At 36.1% G+C, this 24347-nt stretch overlaps 1 protein-coding gene and 1 long non-coding RNA gene across 3 annotated transcripts in view; one reads left to right on the top strand and one right to left on the bottom strand.

Moving 5' to 3' along the window:
* Positions 1-973, bottom strand: part of LOC128248068 (uncharacterized) — a 4803-nt gene extending 3830 nt beyond the window's left edge. Inside the window, exon 1 of the long non-coding RNA XR_008264331.1 lies at positions 275-973. This is a non-coding gene — a long non-coding RNA (uncharacterized LOC128248068). The remainder of the gene's footprint in view (positions 1-274) is intronic.
* Positions 974-1002: 29 nt separating this feature from the next.
* Positions 1003-24347, top strand: LOC106875019 (sin3 histone deacetylase corepressor complex component SDS3). 2 transcript variants are annotated; one of them, XM_014922971.2, is made up of 9 exons: positions 1003-1297; positions 11226-11292; positions 12506-12653; positions 13885-13944; positions 14895-14991; positions 17275-17370; positions 17506-17680; positions 20425-20509; positions 23867-24347. In XM_014922971.2, exons 1-9 carry the CDS (start codon positions 1171-1173, stop codon positions 23960-23962), a joined length of 951 nt encoding a protein of 316 aa, XP_014778457.1. In that variant the 5' UTR covers positions 1003-1170; the 3' UTR covers positions 23963-24347. The 2 variants fall into 2 exon arrangements, with proteins under 2 accessions (XP_014778457.1, XP_014778458.1); XM_014922972.2 differs by lacking the exon at positions 20425-20509 and having other exon boundaries at positions 1006-1297.

The raw sequence follows: 24347 nt of genomic DNA, 5'->3' as shown, positions 1-24347 counted from the left end.
TTCTTCAAAAGATGCAGAAAAATACGGAGATTATGATTCGGACAAACATTTCAAAACATATCTGTAGTTACGGTTAGAGTTAGGGTTAGGATTTTAGGGTTAGTGTTGGGAAAAAAAGTCAAAATTGAAGAATTTGGGGGAAAGGGGGCGGAATTTAACAATGCCGATTTTTGGCAATTTTCCGGAACCTCCGTATCCAAAAACGGGGATTTCTGGCAAAAAAAAAAAAAAAAATTTGGGAGAAAATGGGGGACGGGCGGAAGTCTTTCCGTACTTGGTGTTGAATTGATGTTTTTTCCTTTTCCTTTTCTTTCTTTTCCTTGTTCCTCGTTTTCACTTTTTCCTCCTGGTTTTGGATTATATATGTATCACAAAGATAAACAGAACAATTAAGTAGAGATGCTGGAGCCGAAAGGAAGCAGAAACGCGTTTGGATAACTTAGAAAACTTCACAGTTTCATCAATGGGATCCCATTAAGCATAAGATAAACAAAACGACCCCTGCTCGTGTCGAATGATTTAGAAAGTAAATCTTATAAATTGGAACAAATTCAGTTGCTTCAAATGCTAAAGTGTTACTCACACACACAAAAAGTATATTTATACAAAGACACGTAGCGTATTATATATATTGATCGCACACACTAGTAGTAGTCTATTTTTACTTGTTTGGATGACATCCGCGCGCGATAGTATTTATATCATGGATAACAATTTTAAATTTGTTGCTATGCAACAGCCAGCATTATTGACCAATCAATAACGAAAATTTCAACATTGTTTTCTTTTCATTAAATAAATGTAACCATTTCAGCATTACACTCGAAATATATTCTATTATCATTATTTTTTAAGCAATTAATATTCCCCTTAAAGTTACGAAATTGCGGGGAATATGAAAGAAATGATAGTTATGTTTGAGTTCAGCTAACATCGTGGTAGGGGAGGTGGACCATGTATATTACAAAGGAAATACTAACTGCGCATGTTCGAGTTGCAGCAGCAATGTCGTTCTGTTGTTTATTACAGAACGTTGGGGCTTTCAGTCGGGAATCAAAATATTAGGAAATTTATTTGTAACCAGCTTTAGTAGCTGAGAGTAAGAAGAATAATTTTTTCTTATTTTTCTGAAGTTGAGATTTTTAACTATTCAAAAACCATTTATTTTGAATGTTGAGAAGGAGGATGGCGGCATCGTACATGTCTCCCCGGTACAACAATGACCTCGATTATGATGACTGTGTCAGTTCGGACTATGACGACGACCGAGATATTGAAGCTAATCTCTCAGACGAAGGTAAGAGATTCAATTTAGTGATTAAAAAAAAAAAAAGAATCATTACTTCTCGCTTTGGAATCTCTCTTCAGATTTCTATTTTCACATCTTACTCGTATGCTTGTACTTTCACATCCTATTCGTATACTCGTACTTTGTTTTTAATTTAAATACACTCTTGGTACTCTTTCTCTTTATGTGCAAGCATTATTAGGTAAACAGTTGTTTTTACGAACTAAGCAGAAAATCCCCAGTACATTACACAGAGTAAATATTTCATGTATTTGTTACATAATCCCAGTTTGAATAGCATTCCTTTACATTACGTTTCATGTCGATGGATAGTTCTCAGACGGAGTTGTGTAATTTAGAGGTAGCAAAAAACACGAGAAAAACATTTTCTACAGCTGTATGCAGTTGGAATGAAATGATGAAGTTATCAAGAGCATATATATTTCCTATATGGATGTAATAAACAAGCGTGGCTCTCATTGTTTTACCTCAGTTCACTCGTGTAAAAATATTTTTAGAAAACTAAACTTCTGTTGTTTTAAATCATGCGATAATGTAGCACGTAATTCTGGATTGTTACGGCCAGAATACCTTGAACCATAAGTTGGTTCATTCAGGACTGACATAGGCTAAACATACATGCACGCATAAATCTGACTTATGCTGAAGCACCGCACTCGCATCTTAGACCTGTTTTCCTGACCTTTAAATTTGATTCCTTTCTTTCATACTCTCTTCACTCTTTCAATTTTCAACTGTAATTTTCGCTTCTCATCTAAATTATTTCTCGTGGATTAAAATATATATACCACCTGGAATTATCTATAGTTCTTGTGTCAAGCAAAGTATTAGATCCGTTAGTAAATTTAGTATTTGTTAGGACGATATTAAAGAGCAATAACTATCGAGATGAATTTTGAAAATAATTTCAAATTTACTTAAATATAATGATATATTAAGAATATTGTGAGATTCAACATCGAGCTAATAAATTAAAAATGTTTGCTAAACTTAAAACATATTTAGTGTTTTGATTGAATATTCTAGTCACTTTTGTTATAATCATTCAAAATGTCTGTGTGATCTTATGGCAAAACAATGTTATTTGAGTTAGGGCAGTGAAGGCAAATGAAGCCCTCACCAGAAAACTCGTTATGCTAAAAATAACAGCTAAAGGTCTGGTATACAGAAATATGTTAAGACGACTTATCTGTTGCATACGATTTTTTTTTCACTTCAAGGCAACCGTTTCTAATAGAAAGGCAGAAGTCACCAGAAGCAAAAATAAGGAATATACATGTACAGTTAAATATAAAAAATGTAAAGTATAATTTGTTATATAATCTCTATAATAAACATGATATTGAATAGTATAATTCCCCGTTTGAACTTTTTTAGTTACATATGTGTGTGCGTGTAGGTGTAGAAATCTATAAACGCACAAAACGGAGAAAATGAAACATATGGACTTGTTCCGAAACACCCGCAAGTGGGGAACAGTTCTCAAAAATAACCCCCAATTGTTTTCCCCCAAAATTCCTATGTCCTCGGAATCTACATAGTCCGAGGTATATTTGTAGAGAATTTCATTAAAAAATATGCATTTTCTTGAAATTTAAGACGAATTGAAGTGGACTCTGGTGAATTTTCCGAAATTCCTCACCCCCCTCCTACCCCCCCCCAATTTTGTATGTTCGGAATCTACATGATATACATACACATTCGTAGAAAATGTCATTTAAAAATATCCATTTTTCTGAAAGTTATGATCATCCAAAGTCGGGGTGGGGAGCAGAAATCAGTCTTAGAATGCGGTCATGTTGGAGCACCATCTTGAATGAATTGACCCCAGTACTTATTTTTAAAATCCTGGTACTTATTCTGTTGGTCATTTTTGACGAACAGCTAAGTTTTGGGGGACATAAACAAACCAACATCAGTTATCAAGCGATAGTAAAGGACAAACACACATACACACCAGCCAGGGCTTTTTTCAGTTTCCATCAACCAAACCCACCCACAAGGCTTTCGTTGGCGCTTAGCTATTGTACAATGTGCCTAATGTGCCACGCAGCTGGACTCAAACCCAGAACCATATGGTTTGGGAGTGAACTTCCTAACACACAGTCACGCCTGCGCCTGTCGACGATATATTTTTGAAACACCATGTTTGCCAGATCGAGTTAACTTGTTTCTACAGGGTGGTGATGATGGTGGATAAATTGTATTCAGCTTACAAAGGCGACCACACTATGGGCACAAACATTAAATGGATTGTATGAACTTGCTTTACCAAACCTTAGTACTGGGCGTCTTTAAATATTTTATCTTGTTCAGTCATTAGACTGCAGTCATGCTAGGGCACCGCCTTGAAGTATTTTTAGTCAAATGAATCGACCCCAGTACCTATTTTTTAAGCCTAGTACTTTGCCCATCCTGTGTCACACACATGTGATACACAGGACATATTTCCCTGGCATCCAGGCATCGTATATGATACATATTCCCGGTATTCTTTTGATAGAAGCAGCAAAATTGTTAAGAAATGTCAACACAATCATATAGTTGTTCGTTAATTTCCGTAGAAATTTTTTTATTTCTTTATGCTTTGAAGAAAGGAGAAAGTGAAAAGGCAACATTTGCTTTCAAGTGAGAGCAGAAAGTGAAAGATGTATGTACGTGTATATGAAATGAATGTGTGTGTGAAGGTGTAAGAAAGAAAGATGGTTATGTGAGGAAAAGAAAGATTGACAATGGTCACGTGTGAGCAGAGAGATAGATAACGGTGGGAGGGAGAAAAAGGGAATTAGAGAGGATAGGGGAGAATTAGAAACTTAGAGAGGATAGGGAAGAGTTGCATTAAAAAGGTTAAGATAAACTTACTTGGAAATGGATGCGTGGCATTCAATTGAATAATATATATATATCATCATCGTCGTCGTTTAACGTCCGCTTTCCATGCTAGCATGGGTTGGACGATTTGACTGAGGACTGGTGAACCAGGAGGCGACACCAGGCTCCAATCTGATTTGGCAGAGTTTCTATAGTTGGATGCCCTTATTAACACCAACCACTCCAAGAGTGTAGTGGGTGCTTTTACATGCCACTGGCACGAGGGCCAGTCAGACAGTACTGGCGACGGCCATGCTCGAAATGGTGTATATGCATATATGGGTACAGGACATCACCAACAGTAAACAACATGAAATATGAAAACAAGTAAGTTAAATACGCAAATAACGAGTGAAAAAAGGGACAAGTAATACAAAGAATGACCCTTCATCAGTTGTCGGCTGTCTATCTACTCCCCATTTCGAGCAATCAACAACAATATGAGTCTTCGAAGACAGCTGTCCTATAAATCATCTGTCTTCCATGTTGGCATGGGTTGGACAGTTTGACAGGATCCAACGAACTGGAAACAGCTCCACTGTTTATTTTGACATGGTTTGTAAGGCTGGGTGCTCTTCCTAATGCCAATCATTTTATAGAGATGCATATAAATAATGGTGAGCAAAAGTGAAATTGTGGTTGATGGACCAGTAATTCAGTGGGGGGAGGGAGGTGGTGGTTATTGACAGAATACAAATGGTAGAGAGCAGCAGTATAATAAAATTGTAGATAGGGGAAAAACAGGGAGATGTTGTGTGGGTTGGAAGAGTAGATAGGATGAGAAGGAGAGAGAGAGAGAGACCTACTGTGACAGAAATGCAGGTCAGTGCCATGTAAGGGTGGAAATTGGGAGCATTTGTCTTTCACTCTCAGAGGGGCCTTTTATTACCAACAGAGATAATAGCTCAATGAATTTTCTCCATCTTGTTCTTATTCTAGCAACTGAACTTTCAGAATATCCTCCTCCACTACTAATTATGTCACCTTGGTAACAGAAAACTGTCTTACCTCTCTTGGGTATTCAAGAAAATTCATTTCTTGTGTGTTCTTAGTGTTTATTTTTCCTGTGCATCAGCTACGCACAGAGTCTTTCTCCATTAGCCTTCCTGTGATTCCATTGCAGATTGTGTGTCCATAGCTGGCACTGGGTACACTGTATTGGAATTTCTACCTACATCTTTCCTTCATATTGAGCAGGCCATTTTTCTGAAAGGATTAGAATCCTGTCTGTTTTTTTTTTGCTTACTAGAAGTTTGGTCTTTGCTAAGCCAACTTTATGGTTGATTGCAGGTTTTGCTCTCATGCCTGGAATTTCTTTTCTAATTCTGTTACAGATTTTGCTAATAGAACAAGGTCATCAGTATGTAATAGTTCCCTAGGGCAACTGGTCTTAAATTCTTCTGTTATGACTTGGAGGGACTATGATGAATTAGAGGGAACTGAGAACTGAGCCCTGGTGAACATCTAACTGTACACAAAATTTGCTACACACTTTGCTCTCTCTTTGTATCTCTATGTATGTCTGTCTGTCTAAGTGGATGGAACTTGTGGAAGAGGGAGACATGGGATGAAGTATTGAAGGCTGATTTTAAGACACTGAGCTTTTTGAAGGAGATGACTAAGGATCAAGAGATCTAGTGCACTGCTGTACTCAAGAAGACCTGTCTGTCACAGCAGAATTGATACCGATGTTGGTGCCTCATTAAAAGTACTGGTGTTGGTGTCACAAAAATGAATGTGCAAGTTACTGTAAATATCACTGACATTACAAAGGAAAATCTTACAACATGAAGGACAACAAGTGGGGTGGAAAATTGAGGAGAAATACATGTAATACAGTTCAACGCATACACAAACAAAAAGGTTGTGTATTGTCTTTCATTTGGGCTCAGAAAAACAGCCATACATACATATTCTTAAATCAGAGCCTCACGAGTAGATTTGGTAGATGAAAACTGGAAGAAGCCCATTTGTGTGTGTGTGTGGGGTGGGACCCTTGTATTGATATGTTTGATACCTGTAGGTCTGTCATACAAGCAATGTCGTTAATTTTCAATCTTTTGCAAAAAGATGTCTGGCCATGGCAAAATAATATCTTGCTTAGAAACCAGTGAGGATTTGTGATGGGAAGAGCATCTGACCATAGAAAATCTGTCAGCAAACTCCTTTGACCTATGCAAGCTTGGGAAAGTGGACTTTAAAATGATGATTATGATGATTTGAGGTTGTTTTTAATTTCCTCCTATTCATCATAGGTTTCCAGATTGTAACAAGAATTTAAGACTATTTCCCCACGGGAACTATGTTATGTTGATGACTTTGTTCTTATAACAGAATCTTAAAACAAGAAATTCTATGTGTAGAAGCAAAACATAGAGTTGACTGGTCTTAAAATTAACTCAACAAAGACCAAAGTTGTGTGTGTCTGTGTATATTCGTGTCTGTATCTGTGTATATACATATACTTGTGGGTGTCTGTGCAAGCATGAAAAATGTATGTTAAAACTATGGTGTCACATAAGTATTTCTGTTTTTTGTTTGTGAATTTGTATATGTAAGCATACATATCTGTATGTGTGCATATGTGGGTACATATGTATATGCACATGTGTTGATGTCACCCAAATGTACACATCTTTTAAGTATATATGTGTAGGCATGTGAACAGAATATTTGTTTATATGTACATCTTTATACAGAATTTTTAAGTGCAAGTCTGTCAACAAGAATATAATGCAGATTTCCAAAAAAAGATATTTTTATTTGTAATATAGTTATTATTATTTTTTTGGGGGTTGTGTGTGTTTCTGTGTCTTTCAACATACAGGCAATGCAACACAGATTAAAAAAAAGAAATTTTTCACTTTGAACTATTTATGAAGGTATGTGCATGATTGACAAATATTTTTACAGGTAGCATAATAACCTAGTTGTTGATTAAAATTCCTATCCAAGAAAAATTCTTCCATACTCCCAGCTTCTATGATATACACATACACCACAAATCTTAGCTAGTTATGAACTCACTATTCCCACAATCCTTAGCACTCTTATCACCCATCACTCCTAGTAGATCCACAACCCCTCACCCCAGTGTCTTTACAAACCCTTACTTCTAACCAGTCGCTAATTTTCGTCTCTGTTACAACTACCATCAGCTATATTTTTTATAAATAAAACTCAATGCTCGCAAAATATTCACTTGTTCTAAAGTGAGGCAAGATGGAATTACTGTCCTTGGGATATTAATCTGGCAGAACCATTTCCACACTGGACAAAATGCTCAGCAGCATTTCTTCTGACTTTACATTTTGAGTTCAAGTACTGCCAGGGTCAGGTTAGCCTTTCAGGGTCAATAAAATTAAGTCTCAGTTGGTCACTGGGATTAATGTAATTGACTTACCTCATCCCCCAAAATTGTTGCCCTTGTGCCAAAATTTGAAACCAATCTCTTAATATATAAAAGAGAGTTTGTGTGTGTATGTTCCTTATGGATTAAAAAGCTGAGTTGCCGATTTTGATGTATGAGGTATCAAAAAATTCAGTAATCTTTTGGCTAGTAAATAAACTTTTATTTTCATTTACATATTTGCATTACAAAAATTTAACATTATAATCTTTGTATAAGTCACCAATTATAAACAACATTTTATACCATGACGATGACACATTTTCTATATGAGTGTGTCTGTCTGTGTGTGTTTGCGTGTTTGTTACCTACGTTAGGCCAATGACTGAAAAGTATGTGTGTGTGTGTGTGTCTGTCAGTATACATACATTTTTATGACAACTGGCATGCACACACACACACACACACACATGCATGCCTCTAAAGACAGAGACAGACACACAGAGGGACAGAGATAGGCCTGAGGTGTGCGTGAATGTATGTCTGTGGGTACCTTAAACATATTTCAGAAATTCATCCCTCTTATGATGCTCTCCAGTATCCTCTTATTTTGTGGAATGGGCAAGATGGGTATCATTTCAATATTCCACAGATTGAACCTGCAATAGGAGAGCCAATTACAAAGAAAAAGTGTTGTCAAATGACTTCTATTCTTACCAACTGATGTAAGACCAGAACAATCAAATCAATTACACATGTGATCTATTTCAGTAATAGCTGGTTGATATGTATGCTGAAGTTGAGAGTGAGCGTCTCCTCTACATTTGTAACAATCAGAAAAAGTTAAGGGCTAAAAATTATGTTCTTCTCCAAGATGCTCTGAGGACAGATGGTGATACTCAAAACATGAGGCAACTTATAATCCTCTCATCATCATTCACAGGTGGTCCATGATATATGCATGAATGACCACAAGAGGCTATGACATATGTCAGGACATATGGAAAACCAGATCTTTTTGTCACTTTCACCTGCAATCCTAAATGGGAGGAAATAAAAATCTAACCTTCCAGTGTTGCATCTACCCCACTCAATGGGGGAAGAACTGCTCATTCCATGTTCAAGCTCCCTCTAAACCTTGCAATGAAAGAATCTCAATTGTGCAACATTTCCAAAAACTCTGCAATGGCAACAGTTCTCCTACAAATTTGCCTCATTGTTTGGAATGAGTGCACTGTCACATTGTGGAGCTCCAGAGGTACTTGACTGTACCCTCCAAGACATATAAAACAGTAGCATGCTCATGAGAGGAGTAACAGTTCTTCTTGCAGGAGATTTTCATCAAATGTTGCCAGTTGTCCCCAAAGGATTGAAAGCTGATGAGGTCAATGCATGCTTCAAAAAAATTGTACTTTTGGAGACATGTAAAAAAACTTCATCTTACAAGGAACATCAGAGTACTTCCGCAAGGTGATCATACGAGCTTCTTAAGATTGGTAATGGGATATCAACATTTAACTTAAGACTTCAGCTACATGAAATTACATGCAGTCAAATGATACTTTCTCTTAGGGATCTTATGGATAAAGTATTTCCTAATTTATCTGTCAATTTCACTGATGTAAACTGGCTATCTCAAAGACTATACTAGCTCCGACTAATGAAATGGTTGATAAACTCAATCATGGACTTCAAAAGTTAACAGATACATTAGAAATAACTTTTCGATCAGTTGACAACAGTCAATTAAGATCAAGTTGTTCAATACCATGTTGAATTTCTGGACACACTTAAGCTGACTGGGATACCACTGCATAACTTGACACCAAAACTGGGTGTTCCCATAATGCTGCTTAGGAATTTTGACCCATCTCACCTGTGTAATGGAACTCACTTAATTGTCCTACAGGCAACAATCATAACAGGTAGTCACAAAGGAGAAAATGTCTTCATTCCAAAAATTCCTCTCACACCTACAGATGTTCTATTTGAATTTAAGATGCTTCAGTTTCCAGTTAAACTAAGTTTTGGTATTTCAATTAACAAATCTCATGGTCAGTCCCTCAACAAAGTTGGACTTGATCTCTGTACTACATGCTTCTCCCATGGTTAACTCTATGTAGCTTGCTTGCGAGTTGGTAGTAGTGACAATTTATTCATTTTGACACCAAAAAATTATACAATGAATATTGTTTACCCTGAAGTGCTTCAAGATTGACAGATTTTCAGTTCTAAATTCTATTATCATTACAATTTGGATATTTTAAAAATAAAATATAGATATTTTGACCTCGCTGTATGTTTAAATTCAAGAACTGAACTTTTTGGATCATGTCCACATGTCACAAAATACCTGTTATGGTTTTGGGCCCCCAAAGATCATGGCTAGAATCCACATTTCTACTATGTTCCTGCACAAGCTTTTCCATATGTTTTAACTTCCATTAATGTTTAATTTTTTTATATATATATTTTCATTTTTTCCCTTTTTCCTTTATAATTGTGTGTGTGTATGTATATATATATTTATATGTGTGTGTATATGTATGTATATGAGTGTAAAACTGTGTCTGGTGCATATGTGCAATTTTCATGCACATGTTCCCTTCATTTATACAGATATGCATATGTTTGTATATATGCAAAAGTGAATGTTAGTGATAAAGATCACTTCTTACAATATCAAGGCAATTGCAAGCTTTTAATAGCAAGTAAGTCATCTGGATGAAACCATAATCAACAAGAAGTGGGGGAAAACAATATTATATTCACTTTTCCGTGGCATGGTAACTTCTTTGCATTTTCAGTACATTTCCATTATTGTTTGAATTGTTTTATCATTTTGTAATTCAATGAGGATTTCTTGTTATGTAAACATCAGTTGTATTTCCTCCAGATGGATGCACCACTCAATTTGGAATGCTGTTCTCTAGCAAATTACTGAACTGAACTTTCTTATCACTGTACAAATGCTCAAATATCCAACATACGAAGAAAGACAATCAGTTCAATATCGTTGGGAACCAGGGTCAGAAATTGCAGCTGTCTATATCTTGATTCTGGGTACTACACAAAAATCTTTACACACAGTGATTGCTTACTTACCTTCTTCAATGGTGAAATGGAAATAAAACATTAAAATCATACATATAAGTTGGATGGACAGTGGTTGGGGACTAACTTTACTGCATCCAGTAGTGCATTCTTTTATTTTTCTGATATTGTTAAATGCTAGTTTCTTTGTGGTCATCTTGTATTTTGATTTTAGTAGTTTGATAGTATATTTTTAATGCTTGGCATCATGTCACCTTGCCTCTGAATGTATATTATCTTCACGTGACCCTAAAAATGTGGTATGGTTTACTAGAGGATCACATGGTTCTTTTGAGACCATGTGACTCCTTGTTGAGTCATTTGAGCAGTTCATGAAATTTCATTTGATGAATGTTCTTGCAGCTTGTATATCTACAATATTTAAATTTCTGGTTTTTCTCACAGAGATTTTTCGCCTTTATTATTTTTGTACTCGTTGCTTGTACTGAGTGCACAATGTTGGGCTTGATGCATATTTTCTCATAAAATTAACTTCAAGATGCCAATGGCATATTTTATTGTTGTGCAAAATACAATACTTTTATGTCAGATTTACTGTGTCAAGTATAATTGTTTGTAAACCATTTATTACTTTATTTATAGACACAGAAGATGCCAGTGAAACTGACATGGTCAAGCGAGAAGAGGAGTACACGGAAATCAAGGAACAGTAAGTTGACATGCTATTGTTGTAGTTGTATAGTGTTGGGATATGTTGGTGTTATGGAGTAGTCAGTCCAGTTGATACAAATTGAAACTTGATGCCAGCTAAATGAATATTTGAGAGTGTTGAGACTGTACTCACTGTCATGCAGTATTTGGTTTTGTGGAAATACAATGTGCTTGTCTGGATATTTTATTTAGTATGCTGTTCACTTGGATACCCTCTTTCAAATTAATGACCAATAACTGAACTGTTTGTTAGTATTGAGTTTTGCTTTATCTTTGGTTCTTTATTATCTCAAATCATATTACACATCTTTCTTCTGTTTATTTAATTATGTTTAGACACCACTGTCATTCCATAGATGTTGATGACAGGAAAGTCTGTTCAGCTATAGACATTGCTCTCATTTCTTGATCTATGCTTGAAAGAACATTCATAAATAGACACGTACATCTGTTACCTCTTAGTTTAGAGATTGGTGATAAACTGTTTAACCTGGACAAATCTATCTATCACTTAATGTAGTTTGTACTGGGAAGAGTAATGAACCACTATCAGTTCGGATGATGAGTATTCACTTGTTCAATCAACTCATCTGTATTTTCATTTAATTAGCATGTAAGTTGCTGAACATTCCACAGATATGTGTGGCTTTAACATAATTCTCTGTTAGAATTAGTGTGACAAAGTTACACCATTAAATTACGGGTACAATCCATTTGATGGGCTTTCATTCAATTATCTATCCAGTTTCACTGATAAGGCTTGAGTCAACTTCAGGCTATGGTGTAAAAGACATGTACCCAAGATAATATGCAGTAGGATCAAGGCCAGGACCGCATACTTGCAAAGTGAACATTTTAATGATTGGGCCATGCTGCATTCTTCTAACAAGAAAGAGTATCTTAGTGTAGATTTTCAGAACTATTAGCATGAAATAATAGTGGGTATAAATTTTTTAAAGGAAAATAAACTTAAGTGTTTTTTTTCTTTTGTGTGTTCTGATGTAAGTTGAATGAATCTTTAGATTGCGATGTACTGTCTTTTAATATTCTTTGTTATATCTGTCAAACTGGCATCTATTCTTTAAACTATTTAGAAGTATAGTAAATTGCTTTTGTTTTAGATGGCTGAAGCAGGGTTTGAAATTATAGGTTCAATTTATCTGCAGTGGTTTTAATAACCATATAATTACTGAGATTTCTCCTTGTTTCAGGATGTACCAGGATAAACTATTACAAATAAAGAAGCAACTACAGCAATTACAGGAAGGAGTTCTTCCTGAATATATGAAGAAAAACTGTCGGATTGAGCAACAGTACCGTGACCGGCTGCTCAGTAATGAGATTTGGAGAGGCTACGAGGTAATAGAAATGTATTACACATATAAAGACTTATCTATTTTTGAGATTTAACACATAGTGGGTTGTTGGGTCACCACTGAAGATATTTTTTTTATCATTTTGTTTGGAGAGAAAATCAAACTTGGGAAACTGCAACCCTCTTTAGACTGTTAACCGTGGCTAGAAATTACAGTTTCAAATAGTAAGTGAAGTAAAATATCTCACCCAGGTTTTGAACTTGGCTTACTAAGATCTTACCATTACTTAAGTCTGAATGAAACTCTTGTTTCTGTCATTGCATTCTGTATAACTTTATATGAATGAACATGAAGAATACCTGTACTGACTGACTTCTCTCTTTCTTTTAGTTAATATCATTAAGTAGCTTTAGTTAACCCTATTTACAAAAGTCTATCTCATAGAAGTAACCAAACATACTAATGTGGTATTAAGTTTTGACTTGTTTTAGTTAGTTTTAGTTAAATATATAAATAGTTAAAAGACTAACCACAAATAATACCTACTGTTTTCTATGCTTGTGTGAATGGCAAAGTTTTTGCAAATTTGAGTTTATGAAAATAGCTTGTTGGTGTAATTGTCTTCACAATTGGATAATTCAAGCTCCTATTTACAGTAGCTTGTAAAGCAATGTTTGAATTTCTGGTCTGATACTCAACATTCCAGCATTGTAGCCTAATAAATTATTGTCCCAGTTTCAGTATAAGTACATAGCTTATTGATTTGTAAGGGCTTTGGATAGTTTGAACTGTAAGCCACTAAATGTGTTGTCAATTTACCTTCAAGCCTCTTATGATTGTTGAGCATACTAGAAATAAATTAAATCGTATTCATATCACACTTTTACTTGTTTAAAATAGGCATTCTGAGTAATGTAGTCAGTTAAACTACTTGAAAAAAAAATGTGACAGTCATGGCTGGAATGTCTTTAGTCATTTGTCTATTCAATTAGGGGTGAGCTTTGATTAAACAACAGCTATTCAGCCATTGTCTCACCTTCAAATTTTTAGTTGGATCTAGCTGAATCTTGATTAGCTTTCTAATCTTGATTTTATCTTCACTTCCAACCACATTGTGACTAGTGCTAGAAACCCTTTAAAAAGATTTGGTTGTTTTATCTGGTTTTACTTAACTTTTTGGTTGGCTTTTATATTTGAGAAACTATATTTTGTATTTTTGGCTTAAAGTGTTGCTGTCTACAGCATTTCACTGTCATGAATATTGTATTTTGTAGCAAGAAGTTGTTGAGAAAGAATGGATTAAAGAAAAACAAGCTGCTGTGAAGGACTTTGAGGTGGGTTTTGTTGACGTTGATTTTAATTTATTCATCTAAATTTTGACTGTAGCTGTTAAGATATAGAGTATAACTTTAAAATTCATGTAGAGCTATTGTATGTGTGCATACACGTGTTTGCACCTGTGTGTTATAGTGTAGATTTTGTGAGTAAATGTGTGAGAGAGAATGTGTGTGTGTGTCCATGTATGTATACAGGGTGTATTCTGTGAAAGATGAGTGATTAAACATTTACTTATTTTCTGGTTAGTCTCTTTGTGAATGGACTGTGTGTTTATGTAGGTGTGTGTGTCAGCATGTGAATGTATATATGAACATTCATGTCCAGTCACTGTATTTTTTTGTGGGGGTGAGGGGAATGTGAAAATCATATCGCTTTTGCCACTCTCTTTCATCATCATCATCGTTTAACGTCTGCTTTCCATGCTAGCATGGGTTAGATGATTTGACTGAGGACTGGCAAGCCAGAAGGCTGCACCAGGCTCCAAGACAATAAGGAATTTAATCTACCAATGTAGTATACCTCACATATGCATATGCAAAGCAAATGGGCATGACCCATAGATTAGCTGTCCCAGATGTACCATGCCTGTGCTGAGCTGAGGACCATACTGTGCACTTTGACATTTGGTGAGGAATCACATTGAGTGCAGAGCAACAGTTTGGGTATGTTACATTCTATCTACTACTCAGTCTATTTCTGTATGGTTATGGCCAGAGGTGAGGTGAGCAAGATGAACTTGATCTGAGCTTGACACTTGTTCTTCTGCACTTAATTGGACTTGGTGAAATTGAATCCATTCTTGAGAGAAAGGCTACTATAATGTATCATCTGCCAGACTTTTTCATTTATTTATATTTTTCCATTTGCATTTAGTTATAACTTCCTTTGAGAAGGAAATATCTTTTATTTCATATTAGAAAAATATATTGTTTAATCTTTTTTTAAGGAAAAGAAATTTGGGTTGAAGGAAAATTTAATTGCTGAGTTTGAAGAAAAGAAAAGACATATTGAGAATGAACGTAGCACCATGGAATTAACAGGAGGTAAGTTAATGTAGTTACTGTTTAGATCCATGTCATTGGACCTTTGATCAAAGACATTCCTATCGCAACCATCCCCTCTTATTTTCAGACGTGGTGCAATTGGGACTACATTATTGAATATGTCCTTCCTTTTTTGAAAATGATATGGATGGTTAAGAGGCTCTTAATTTTTTTCTAAAAAAGTGTAGCTCTGTACAAGGGGGTACTGAAAGGTTCCTAGCTTTGGGTAAATGAAAATACAAGAGGATCAATTAATTATGATTTTATTCAATATACTCCCTTCTCAGATTTACACACTCATTGCAGTGATCCTTTGTCAGTTTTTCTCAGCCCCATAAAAAAACTCAGAAAGTTGGGCCACCAATTAGGCCTTTTGCAATACCCTTAAAGCCAGGAACTTTTTCAGTATTGCAGTTTCATTTGTTGAATTGGTCTTCTAAGTGCATTTTAAATGTTCGTTGTTAATCGTTTATAAATGAAATATTATTGTTCCATTTTTCCATGATTCTGGAAATTAGAACAATTAAAGCAAGTATTTTAAAGCTGTTATCATTGAAATATTTCAGTATGAAGATTTAAAAATTTTGGTCTGATGGATACCAGTGTAGGACGATCTGTTGTAGACTAATTAGCAGTCATACATAGTTTAAAATGAAAACCAGAGACTGTTTCTCGTTGCTGGAAGAGATGATCGAAGACTCCATTTCGAAGTTAGACACTGGTGTGGCTTCTTGTTACCTTCTCCTGGCTAAAATAACCTGGCTGTTCAAGTTTCAAAACAATTCTCTCATTTATCTTCACTTAAACTTGGATGTTCTATTAGAACAAGCTACACTGTAGTAGTTACCATGAGAGAAACTTTCATATTAGCTTTTTAGTGCAAAATGCACTGTTTATATCGCTAGTGGGGAGATAAATCCCTACTACCCCCAGTGCTGAGACCACCAGATCACATGATTTCAACCTTGTTTGGTTTTATCAATGAAGGACATTCTCATTGTTTACAGTTGTGTGCTGTAACTGCTTCATTTTTCTAAAAACTACCATTGTTAGGTTAATGAAATTAGCATAGATAAAAAAGATACCATATTAGACCAAGTATATTTTAGTACTTTAAATTCTACTGACTGATTTTTGCTTTTCATCTAACTGGATTTCTTAAGGTGAGGATCAGTAAGATAATGGAGGTGAAATAATCCTTATCTTTAATTGACTCTATAATTTGGTTGATCTTAGATGGAACTATTTTATCAAAGTACAGCTTCTTGTTATTGTTTTCTTTAAAAAAAAAATTTATGGTTTAAACCTCTGTAAGTAATCTTTACTATATATTATGGAGATAGATGGATAGGAATACTAAGTTAATTTTTAGATGGTAATGCATCCTTCTATACAAGTTGTTGCAGGTGAGTGAATTTAAAGGTATTTAAAAAGCTATGTTTTTTTCTCTTAGCTTTAGGTCTTCCTCCACTGCTCAGCACATTGAGCAGCAAGCTCCCTCCTTTGTGTTTGATTGGCTGCTACTCTTGCACATCCATTCCATGTAATGCTGTCTTCAGGCCAACTTTAAATGTCTTCCACAAGGTGATCTTTGCTCTTTCTCTTTTACACCTGCTGAAAGGTGGTATCTAAGTCATGGTTATTTTTGAGTGTTGTTGATTGGCCAAATGAAGAATGTGGTCACTCAGGCTGAATTGTGTTCTACAGTTTTTTTGCAGTGGTCATGACCTAGATCTCAGGATCTTTCTGAGGCAGTTTTTATGGAATACATTTAGTTTTCTATCTGTCCTTACTCTCCTCTTCTCAGTCTCACTAGCATAAATTGCTGTAGGCAGACAAAATTTCACATTAGTTTGATGTTTGAGGCCACCCAGATGAAATGCATATGCTGGAACACTACTGACATCTTCCCTGTCTTTTAGTCTAGTTCAATTCCACATCATCAGTGCTTGCTTAAAACAGTGCCCAGATAGGTGATATTTGCTTGCTTCTATCTTGTGCTGGTTGACTTTGATAGTTGCTTCTTGGTCAATGGTATTGTCCACCTTCATCACTTACATCTTTGTTGTGCTGATTCTTAAGCCCAGTCTTCTCCTATTAGGGCAATACCTTCAGCAAAATTGAAATCTTTCAGCCTTGCTTGCCCTTTTTGTGGGATTCCATGGTTAGGGTTCACCTATTGTCTTTCTCAAGACAAAGTCGGCAACCAGCAGAAACAGTTTAATAATCCTTATACTGAAAGATATGAATTTTATAACTGTTCTACTTTTGTGTTTCCTTTAGACTCAATGGAAGTGAAGCCTGTTATGACCCGGAAGCTACGACGGAGACCTAATGACCCTATGCCTCTTCCAGAGAAAAGGAGGAAACCTTCTCCTGATATCCTTTTACTATTGCTTTTTTGACTCTCTTTTAGAACTCTTTCTTCCTTATTTCTGCTCATTCACATGATGTTACTGTTTGTTTAATGAAAAATAAGAAAAAATTCATTTTGTATTCCTTAATTCTAATCACCTCAACTAAATTACATTCTTGATGAAAGTGAGATTCTGGAAGACCTGAAAGCATTGAATAAATTGTCTGGACGTCCTCTGCAAAAAAAGCCTGTCTCTCCACCAAACAGTGCAGATAGCAGTCTGCCAATGGAGGCTAAAATTGAAGATGGCCGGCTTTACTATGATAAAAGATGGTATGTATTGTGTGACTGGAGGAAATCGAAATCAGATGTGTGTATAAAACTTACAATACTGTCCAGCCTGTAACTAGCATTTTTGACCTGATCTACTGATGTCATTTTGTCCTTTACCAAGGATTTCACCTTCCTCCAGGTACTCTGTGACTTGCTTTGGGAAAAGGTTAGAATTAGTGGTAGATTAGGTCTTTGTGGCTTCCTTCACATGATGTAATATGCTTCTGATAGGACAGCTCTTTAGCAGACATAACCATGTTATAAAAACGTGTGATTTTGTGCCATTTTATCTGATATCTGTTACCTGCAGCAGTTTTAGCAATTCATTAGATAAGATTTCATCTGTAGAAAAAGTTCATAATGGAAATGGAGAAACCTGACATTTGAACATGGCCCATTATTGAAGGAGTGAACAGTTACTCTCCACTATTAAACTACATTTACAACTGTTTTATGTTGAAAGGGGGGAGAGAAAGAATCAGTTGCTACTACTGTTATTATATGAAGTATAGTGCTGTGTAGAAAGAATTAGTTTGGGAGGCCTATGGTAAAATGGAAATGAGAGGAAGAATTGGGTAGTAAAGTTAGGGATTGATTCAGTGGTAAAGAATTAGGCAGAGCAGAAGAGGGGGCGAATAGTTGAAAGAAGGACAATGGAGCTTAATGATAAAATGCTGTTGGAAGTGAGGTTAAAGAAAGAGGAAATACAGTCAGTTAGGGTCCAACATTGTTGATACCTATGTATGCAATTTTGTACTAAAATTAAAATGTTTGTAGGTGCAGAAAGAACTATGTTGCAAGGTGATGCACAAAGCATGCAGTGGTCCATGGAGATGAAATGTTAAGTTTATGCTGGTATAAAGAGTACTTGGGTATTATTCTGAATATCAAGGTGGTGTTTGAGGAATTGTCACCTACATGATGATGGCTGGTTTTACCATTGCATAGAGATTTTCAGGTAAATAAGGTTAGTGGAGGTGCAGTCAAAGTGACTAGTATTTTGGAATTTGGTTTGGGGACAATTTGAGGATACTGTTGGGGATTAAAGGATGAGTGTGACATTTGTGTGATGTATTTCAAGAGGAAAGAGAGTTTCTGATCGAGTGGTTGTACAAGTTTTTTTTATCATCATCATTTAATGTCCATGTTCCAAGCTGGCATAAGTTAGACAGTTTGACAAGATTTGGGGGCTCTGAAAAGGATTGCATCATGCTCCAGTGTCTGCTTTGGCATGGTTTCTATGACTGAATCTACAAGAGAGGGGATCAGGTTTATGCTAAGAAATGAAGGATTAAAGTATGAGAGAAGGGTCCAGAACAGAACAGGCATCTTGTTGTAGAGGAGCTGCATAGCTATTTGCATTAGAGAAGATGAGGTGGGAGTAACCAGGGTGGAACTGGAAAGATAAAAACAGTGGTAGTCAATTGTCAGTGGATTGTCAAGGTGACTAGGAGTGGGGACAGGAGAACAAGGAATGGGGGTGAGTAGAGATTGCAAGAGCATATGGAAGAGTGAGAGATGTTAGAGATTGAGAATAGGTGACAGGGTGAATATGATAAGGAAGGAAGAGCAGGTGGCAACTGTAGATATTGGGTAGAGTTAAGGGGGTAGATTAGTGAAAGATGGATAAGGGGTTGTGAGGTGATCAATGATACATATGAATTGGGAGGAGGTAAGGGAGAGTAGGAGATGACTAATAGTGCAGAAAGGATGAAGGACAGCAGAATAGTAATGATAATACAGTAGACAGAAAAAGGGTGAGAGAAATGCAGTGATTTCAGTATTTTCTCTCTAAGTGTATGACTGATTGAAGTCTGTCTGATTTTAAGGATATGTCATGGGCAAACTGCAGCCCATGAGACTCTGAAAGCATGCCTATTGAAACATTACCTTGAATTTTTTTTTAGTAGTGCAGCCTGCCTGATGCTGAGCCATGTCTCATATTGTTTGGCCTCTTGAGAAAGGTTGCCCATGCTTGGTTTTTTAATATGAAAATTTCTTATAGACTGTTTATATGTATGCTGTAGAATTCATACTGATTAAAAAGTGAGCCTGGTATCATACTGACTGACTGACTGACTGTTTCTGATTTTGGAAAACAATGGTGATAGGTTTGTCGCTTTTTAAGTTATCTTTTCTTACATAGTCTTTTTTGATGATTTGGAATGATGTGGGGGGGAATTTAACTCATTTTTGAAGTTGAATTTAAATTGTTGCAATTCATTTAGAAACCCTGTGACCCTGCCATCTTCTCTAGCTTGGTGAGAGTAGTGCTGAGTAATCCACTGTAACTATATAGTGATAGTCATCATGCAACAGTTTAGTCTGGGGCGGGAACACATAGCTAGACAACTAACTGTAAGTTGTCTTCATTACTATAGCAGCTATAACAATAGTTTGGGTAGTATTACTGGTACTAGTGTGTAAAGATGGAAGTAAAGGTATTGCTAAGATGATATTTAATATCATTAATGCTTCTATGTGTGAACAGTAGTACACATGCAACTGCTGCCTAGATGGTGGTGAGTTGTTAGAATGGTAAACATAGCTATTGCTACCAGAATAATTGTATAGATATTTTAATTATAGTGATACTATTACTGTTAGTATGGTAGCTACTGAAATATAACATATTTGCACACTAATCATAGCTGAGTCAATGGTGTTGTATCATTATTGAAGCTATTCTAGACATTCTGTATCTTGGAAGAGACAGATTCTGTCATTATCTACTGTATTTTTAGGTTCCATAAGGGACAGCCAGTATATATTGAGGCCAAAGATATGGAGAAGATAATGGGAATTATCAGTACCATAGGAACGCAAGAGGTAAGTTCCTCATATCTGGTATATTCACAGCCTATATTATAATTTACCTCCCACAAATTAACTCAGTTTTTTTTACTCATATTAAAGGGTACTAAATTTCTTATAACCTCTGTTATATCTTTTGTAGCAAATCAGTATTGTTGTAAGTAGTAATGACTTTTGTGTAGACAGTGATATTTTTTGTGAGGGAGGGTATAATTATATATTACTGGTATTTTACAAATTCTAAGTGATGCAAGACTGGTTTGTTTGGACTTGGACTATGAACTGCATTCATCATCATTTGAATATCCACTTTTCCATGCTTGCACAGTCTAGATAGAATTTGAGGCAAATTTTCTAAGATCAGATGCCCTCCCTGTTAGCGACCCTTACTTGTTTCCAAACGAGGTAATATTTCCCTTGGCTAGACATGTTCTTGTAGAACATAGAGAACAAAAGACACCACCTGCATGACTTGTTTATAACTATCACAGGCAATGACAAATGACTGAGACCATTGGCAATATTCTCTACTTGAGAAGAAGACCCATCAAGCCAAGTGAAATTGTAGGTGTGGCAGATACTGGTGTTATGCAACTGGCATGCAAAAGCACCCACTATACCCTTGGAGTGGTTGGCATTAGGTAGGGCATCCAGCCATAGAAACCATACCAAATCAGACTGGCGTCTGGTGCAGCCCCTTGGCTTACCAGCCCTGGTCAAACCATTTAACCCATACCAGCATGGACAATGGATGTGAATGATGGTGGTAGATATCAAAGCAGGGAGACAGCAACATGCACACAAGCATGCATACACATGGTAGGTTTCTTTCAGTTTCTTTCTTCTAAATCCACTCACAAGGTTTTGGTTGGTTCAGGGCTATAGTAGAAGACACTTGCCTAAGGTGTCACGCAATGGGACTGAACCCAGGACCATGTGGTTAGGAAGCAGACTTTGTACCACATAGTCATATCTGTGCCTTAACAGATTAATATTTCTGTCAATATGACAAAGGCTTGAAATGCCTGGCACCTTGCTGTACACAAGAAGACTTGTACTCTGCAACAGAAGTGATAAGATTGGTCTTTCTGGTGATGACAAGCACTTGTGACAGTGCCACATAAAAACGTCTGTATGGTGCCATATAAAAGCGCCCATGCAGGTCCATGTAAAAGCACCCACTGCACTCTGTAAACAGGTTGGCATTAGGAAGGGCATCCAGCCATAGAAACCATGCCAAATCAGATTGGAGTCAGATGCAGCTTGCCAGCTCTGGTCAAACCATCCAACCCATATTAGCATGGACAATGGACATTAAGTGATAACTCATTCATTGTAGATAAACATAGACACTAGTCCCATTTCATTGTAAACCAGTATTTCCTAAGGTGAAGCATGGGTTACTTGAGAATGGTGCATAAATAAATAAGTAAATAAAACTTAGAGTAAACTTTTAATTTAAATTTCTTTTGAATATATATCATTATTGTCACTTAATGCCCATGTTCCATGCTGGCATGAGTTGGATGGTTTGACAGGATCTGATGTGTCCAAAGATTGCATCATGTTCCAGTGTCTGGTTTGGCATGGTTTCTGTGTCTGAAATCCCTTCCTGACACCAACCACTGTATAATGTGTACTGGGTGTTTTTAGTTTTTGTGCCACCTTTGCAAGTCTACATAATCTGAGGAGGGGAGTGTGTGTTTATGTTAGATGGGGTTAAGGTATGAGATGAGGTTGGGGTAGAGCATATTCTTATAGAGGCGCTACTTGGCTACTCACATTTAGGACGGGGTGAAAATGAATTGGTGGTATCTCCAAGGAGATAAATAGTGGTGATAAGGTGTCATAATCATTATTTAACATCTGTTTTCTATGCTGGCATGGGCTGAATCAGATTCCAGTCTGATTTGCTTTGGTTTCTATGGTCAGATGCCCTTCCTAATACCAACCACTTTACAGAGTGTGCTGGGTGCTTCTTACATGATGCCAGCACATGCTTTTTATGGTGTGTGGTAAGAAGCTTGCTTCCCAACCATATGGTTCCAGGTTCAGTCCCACTGCATGGCACCTTGGGCAAGTGTCTTCTACTATAGCCTCAGGCCGACCAAAGCCTTGTGAGTAGATTTGGTAGATGGAAACTGAAAGAAGTCTGTCGTGTATATATGTTTGTTGGTATGTTTACATCCCTGTAACTTAGTGGCTCAGCAAAGGAAACCAATAGAATAAGTACTAAGCTTACAAAGAATAAGTCCTGGGGTTAACTAAAGGCAGTGCTTCAGCATGGCTGCAGTCAAATGACTGAAACAAAAAATATATCTATATACGCACATACATACACACACCGTATACTTTGTTTGTGGTGGAGGTGCATGTTTTTTTGTGGAAATGGAAGTGAAATGTTGAAGTAACATTACTGTAGATCAGTATAGAGTAGACACTAGCTCCACCTTCTGTTGGATCAGTACAATAGACACTGGCTGTACCTTCATTATAATTTAATATAAAGACACTGACTTCATCTTTATTGTATATATATTGTACCTGAATCAAGTTATAGTCAACATATTTAATGCAAGGAATATTAAGATGCTAATCAATAGCTAAACCATTAGTTAAGTTTGTGTTAACATATTTAACCTTTTAGTATCCAGATTATTCTGCCAAATATAATACTTATTTATTCACACTGGTTTGAATTCATCTTGTAGATTTTGATGTGATTGTTTATTTTTAGAATCTTGAAGGGTAGGTGTGTGAGGTCACATCTGGTTGGTTTGAACATAAAACAAAATATTTGGCACAGATATGCCCAGTTCAAATGTTAAAGGGTTAAGGCTATATCCAGCAGTGTATCAACAATGACTGAATGGGGAATATTTTCATTTTAAGGTAAATAGAGGGGACACAATTCCTGACATGTTTTGGCCTTATTCTTACCTCATAATCCTTACTGAATGTGTGATGATAGAATCATTGAATAAATGTGCAAGGTTGATTGATGTAGAAAAATAGAATAATTCAGGGGTGTCATTCAAAAGAAAAGCAATATTCGGGTTAGTGTTCACATATTAATGTGCATTTATCTAGTATTCTTTCATCATTACCTGAGCAATTACAGTGAAAGCTGTGTTGCTGATGAAGTTAGAATATGAGCAAAACATGTTCAGAGTTGTCTCTCTTTCCCATATTTGCTGGAATATTGAAAATATTAGTTATTGATTATTGTCTTGTCCTTAGTTTTTTTTTTTAATGCTCCTTGTATTGAATATGTTATAACTATTGTTTTTCATGGAAATTGTGTCTCAGTTATTATTTACCTGAATTATTATGTCAAAATATTTTAATGAAAACAATATTATTTATTTTCAGATCTGGGTGAAGCGTTGTGACAACAACAGTAAGCTGCGCATTTATTTGACACAGCTACAGAAAGGCAAATACAGTATGTGTCGTCGTTCTATGTGACTAGCAACCGGGGTCAAGAAACGGCAAAGAAGAGCAACATGGTCACATTATGAAATAACCTGAAAAAAGTTGCAGACTGTTTTCTGGCCCCACCCTCTACAGAAAGCTGCTTGATAATTTTTGATGTCTCTTATAAAGAGGTCTTCAGACCAATATTATCTATTGCAGACCAAAATTAAAGTGTAAAGGTGCACTTTGCCTGGATGTTGACCCGAGTACTGAAGGAAGTTGTCTTTCACGTCAAAACGTCCTCCACTCAGAGTACAAAGGCTTTTGTAACCACAGACTCAGATGAATTTTTATGTTTTCCTAAAATTCCTTTTGTCATTCCATAGAAATTTAAATTTCTAATGTTTTAACTGTATATAAACACAATTCATACACA

Source organism: Octopus bimaculoides, chromosome 1 (genome assembly GCF_001194135.2).
Source record: "Octopus bimaculoides isolate UCB-OBI-ISO-001 chromosome 1, ASM119413v2, whole genome shotgun sequence".
Taxonomy (NCBI): domain Eukaryota; kingdom Metazoa; phylum Mollusca; class Cephalopoda; order Octopoda; family Octopodidae; genus Octopus; species Octopus bimaculoides.
Note: the sequence above shows the minus strand (reverse complement) of the source record. Positions and strands in the feature narration are given on the sequence as shown.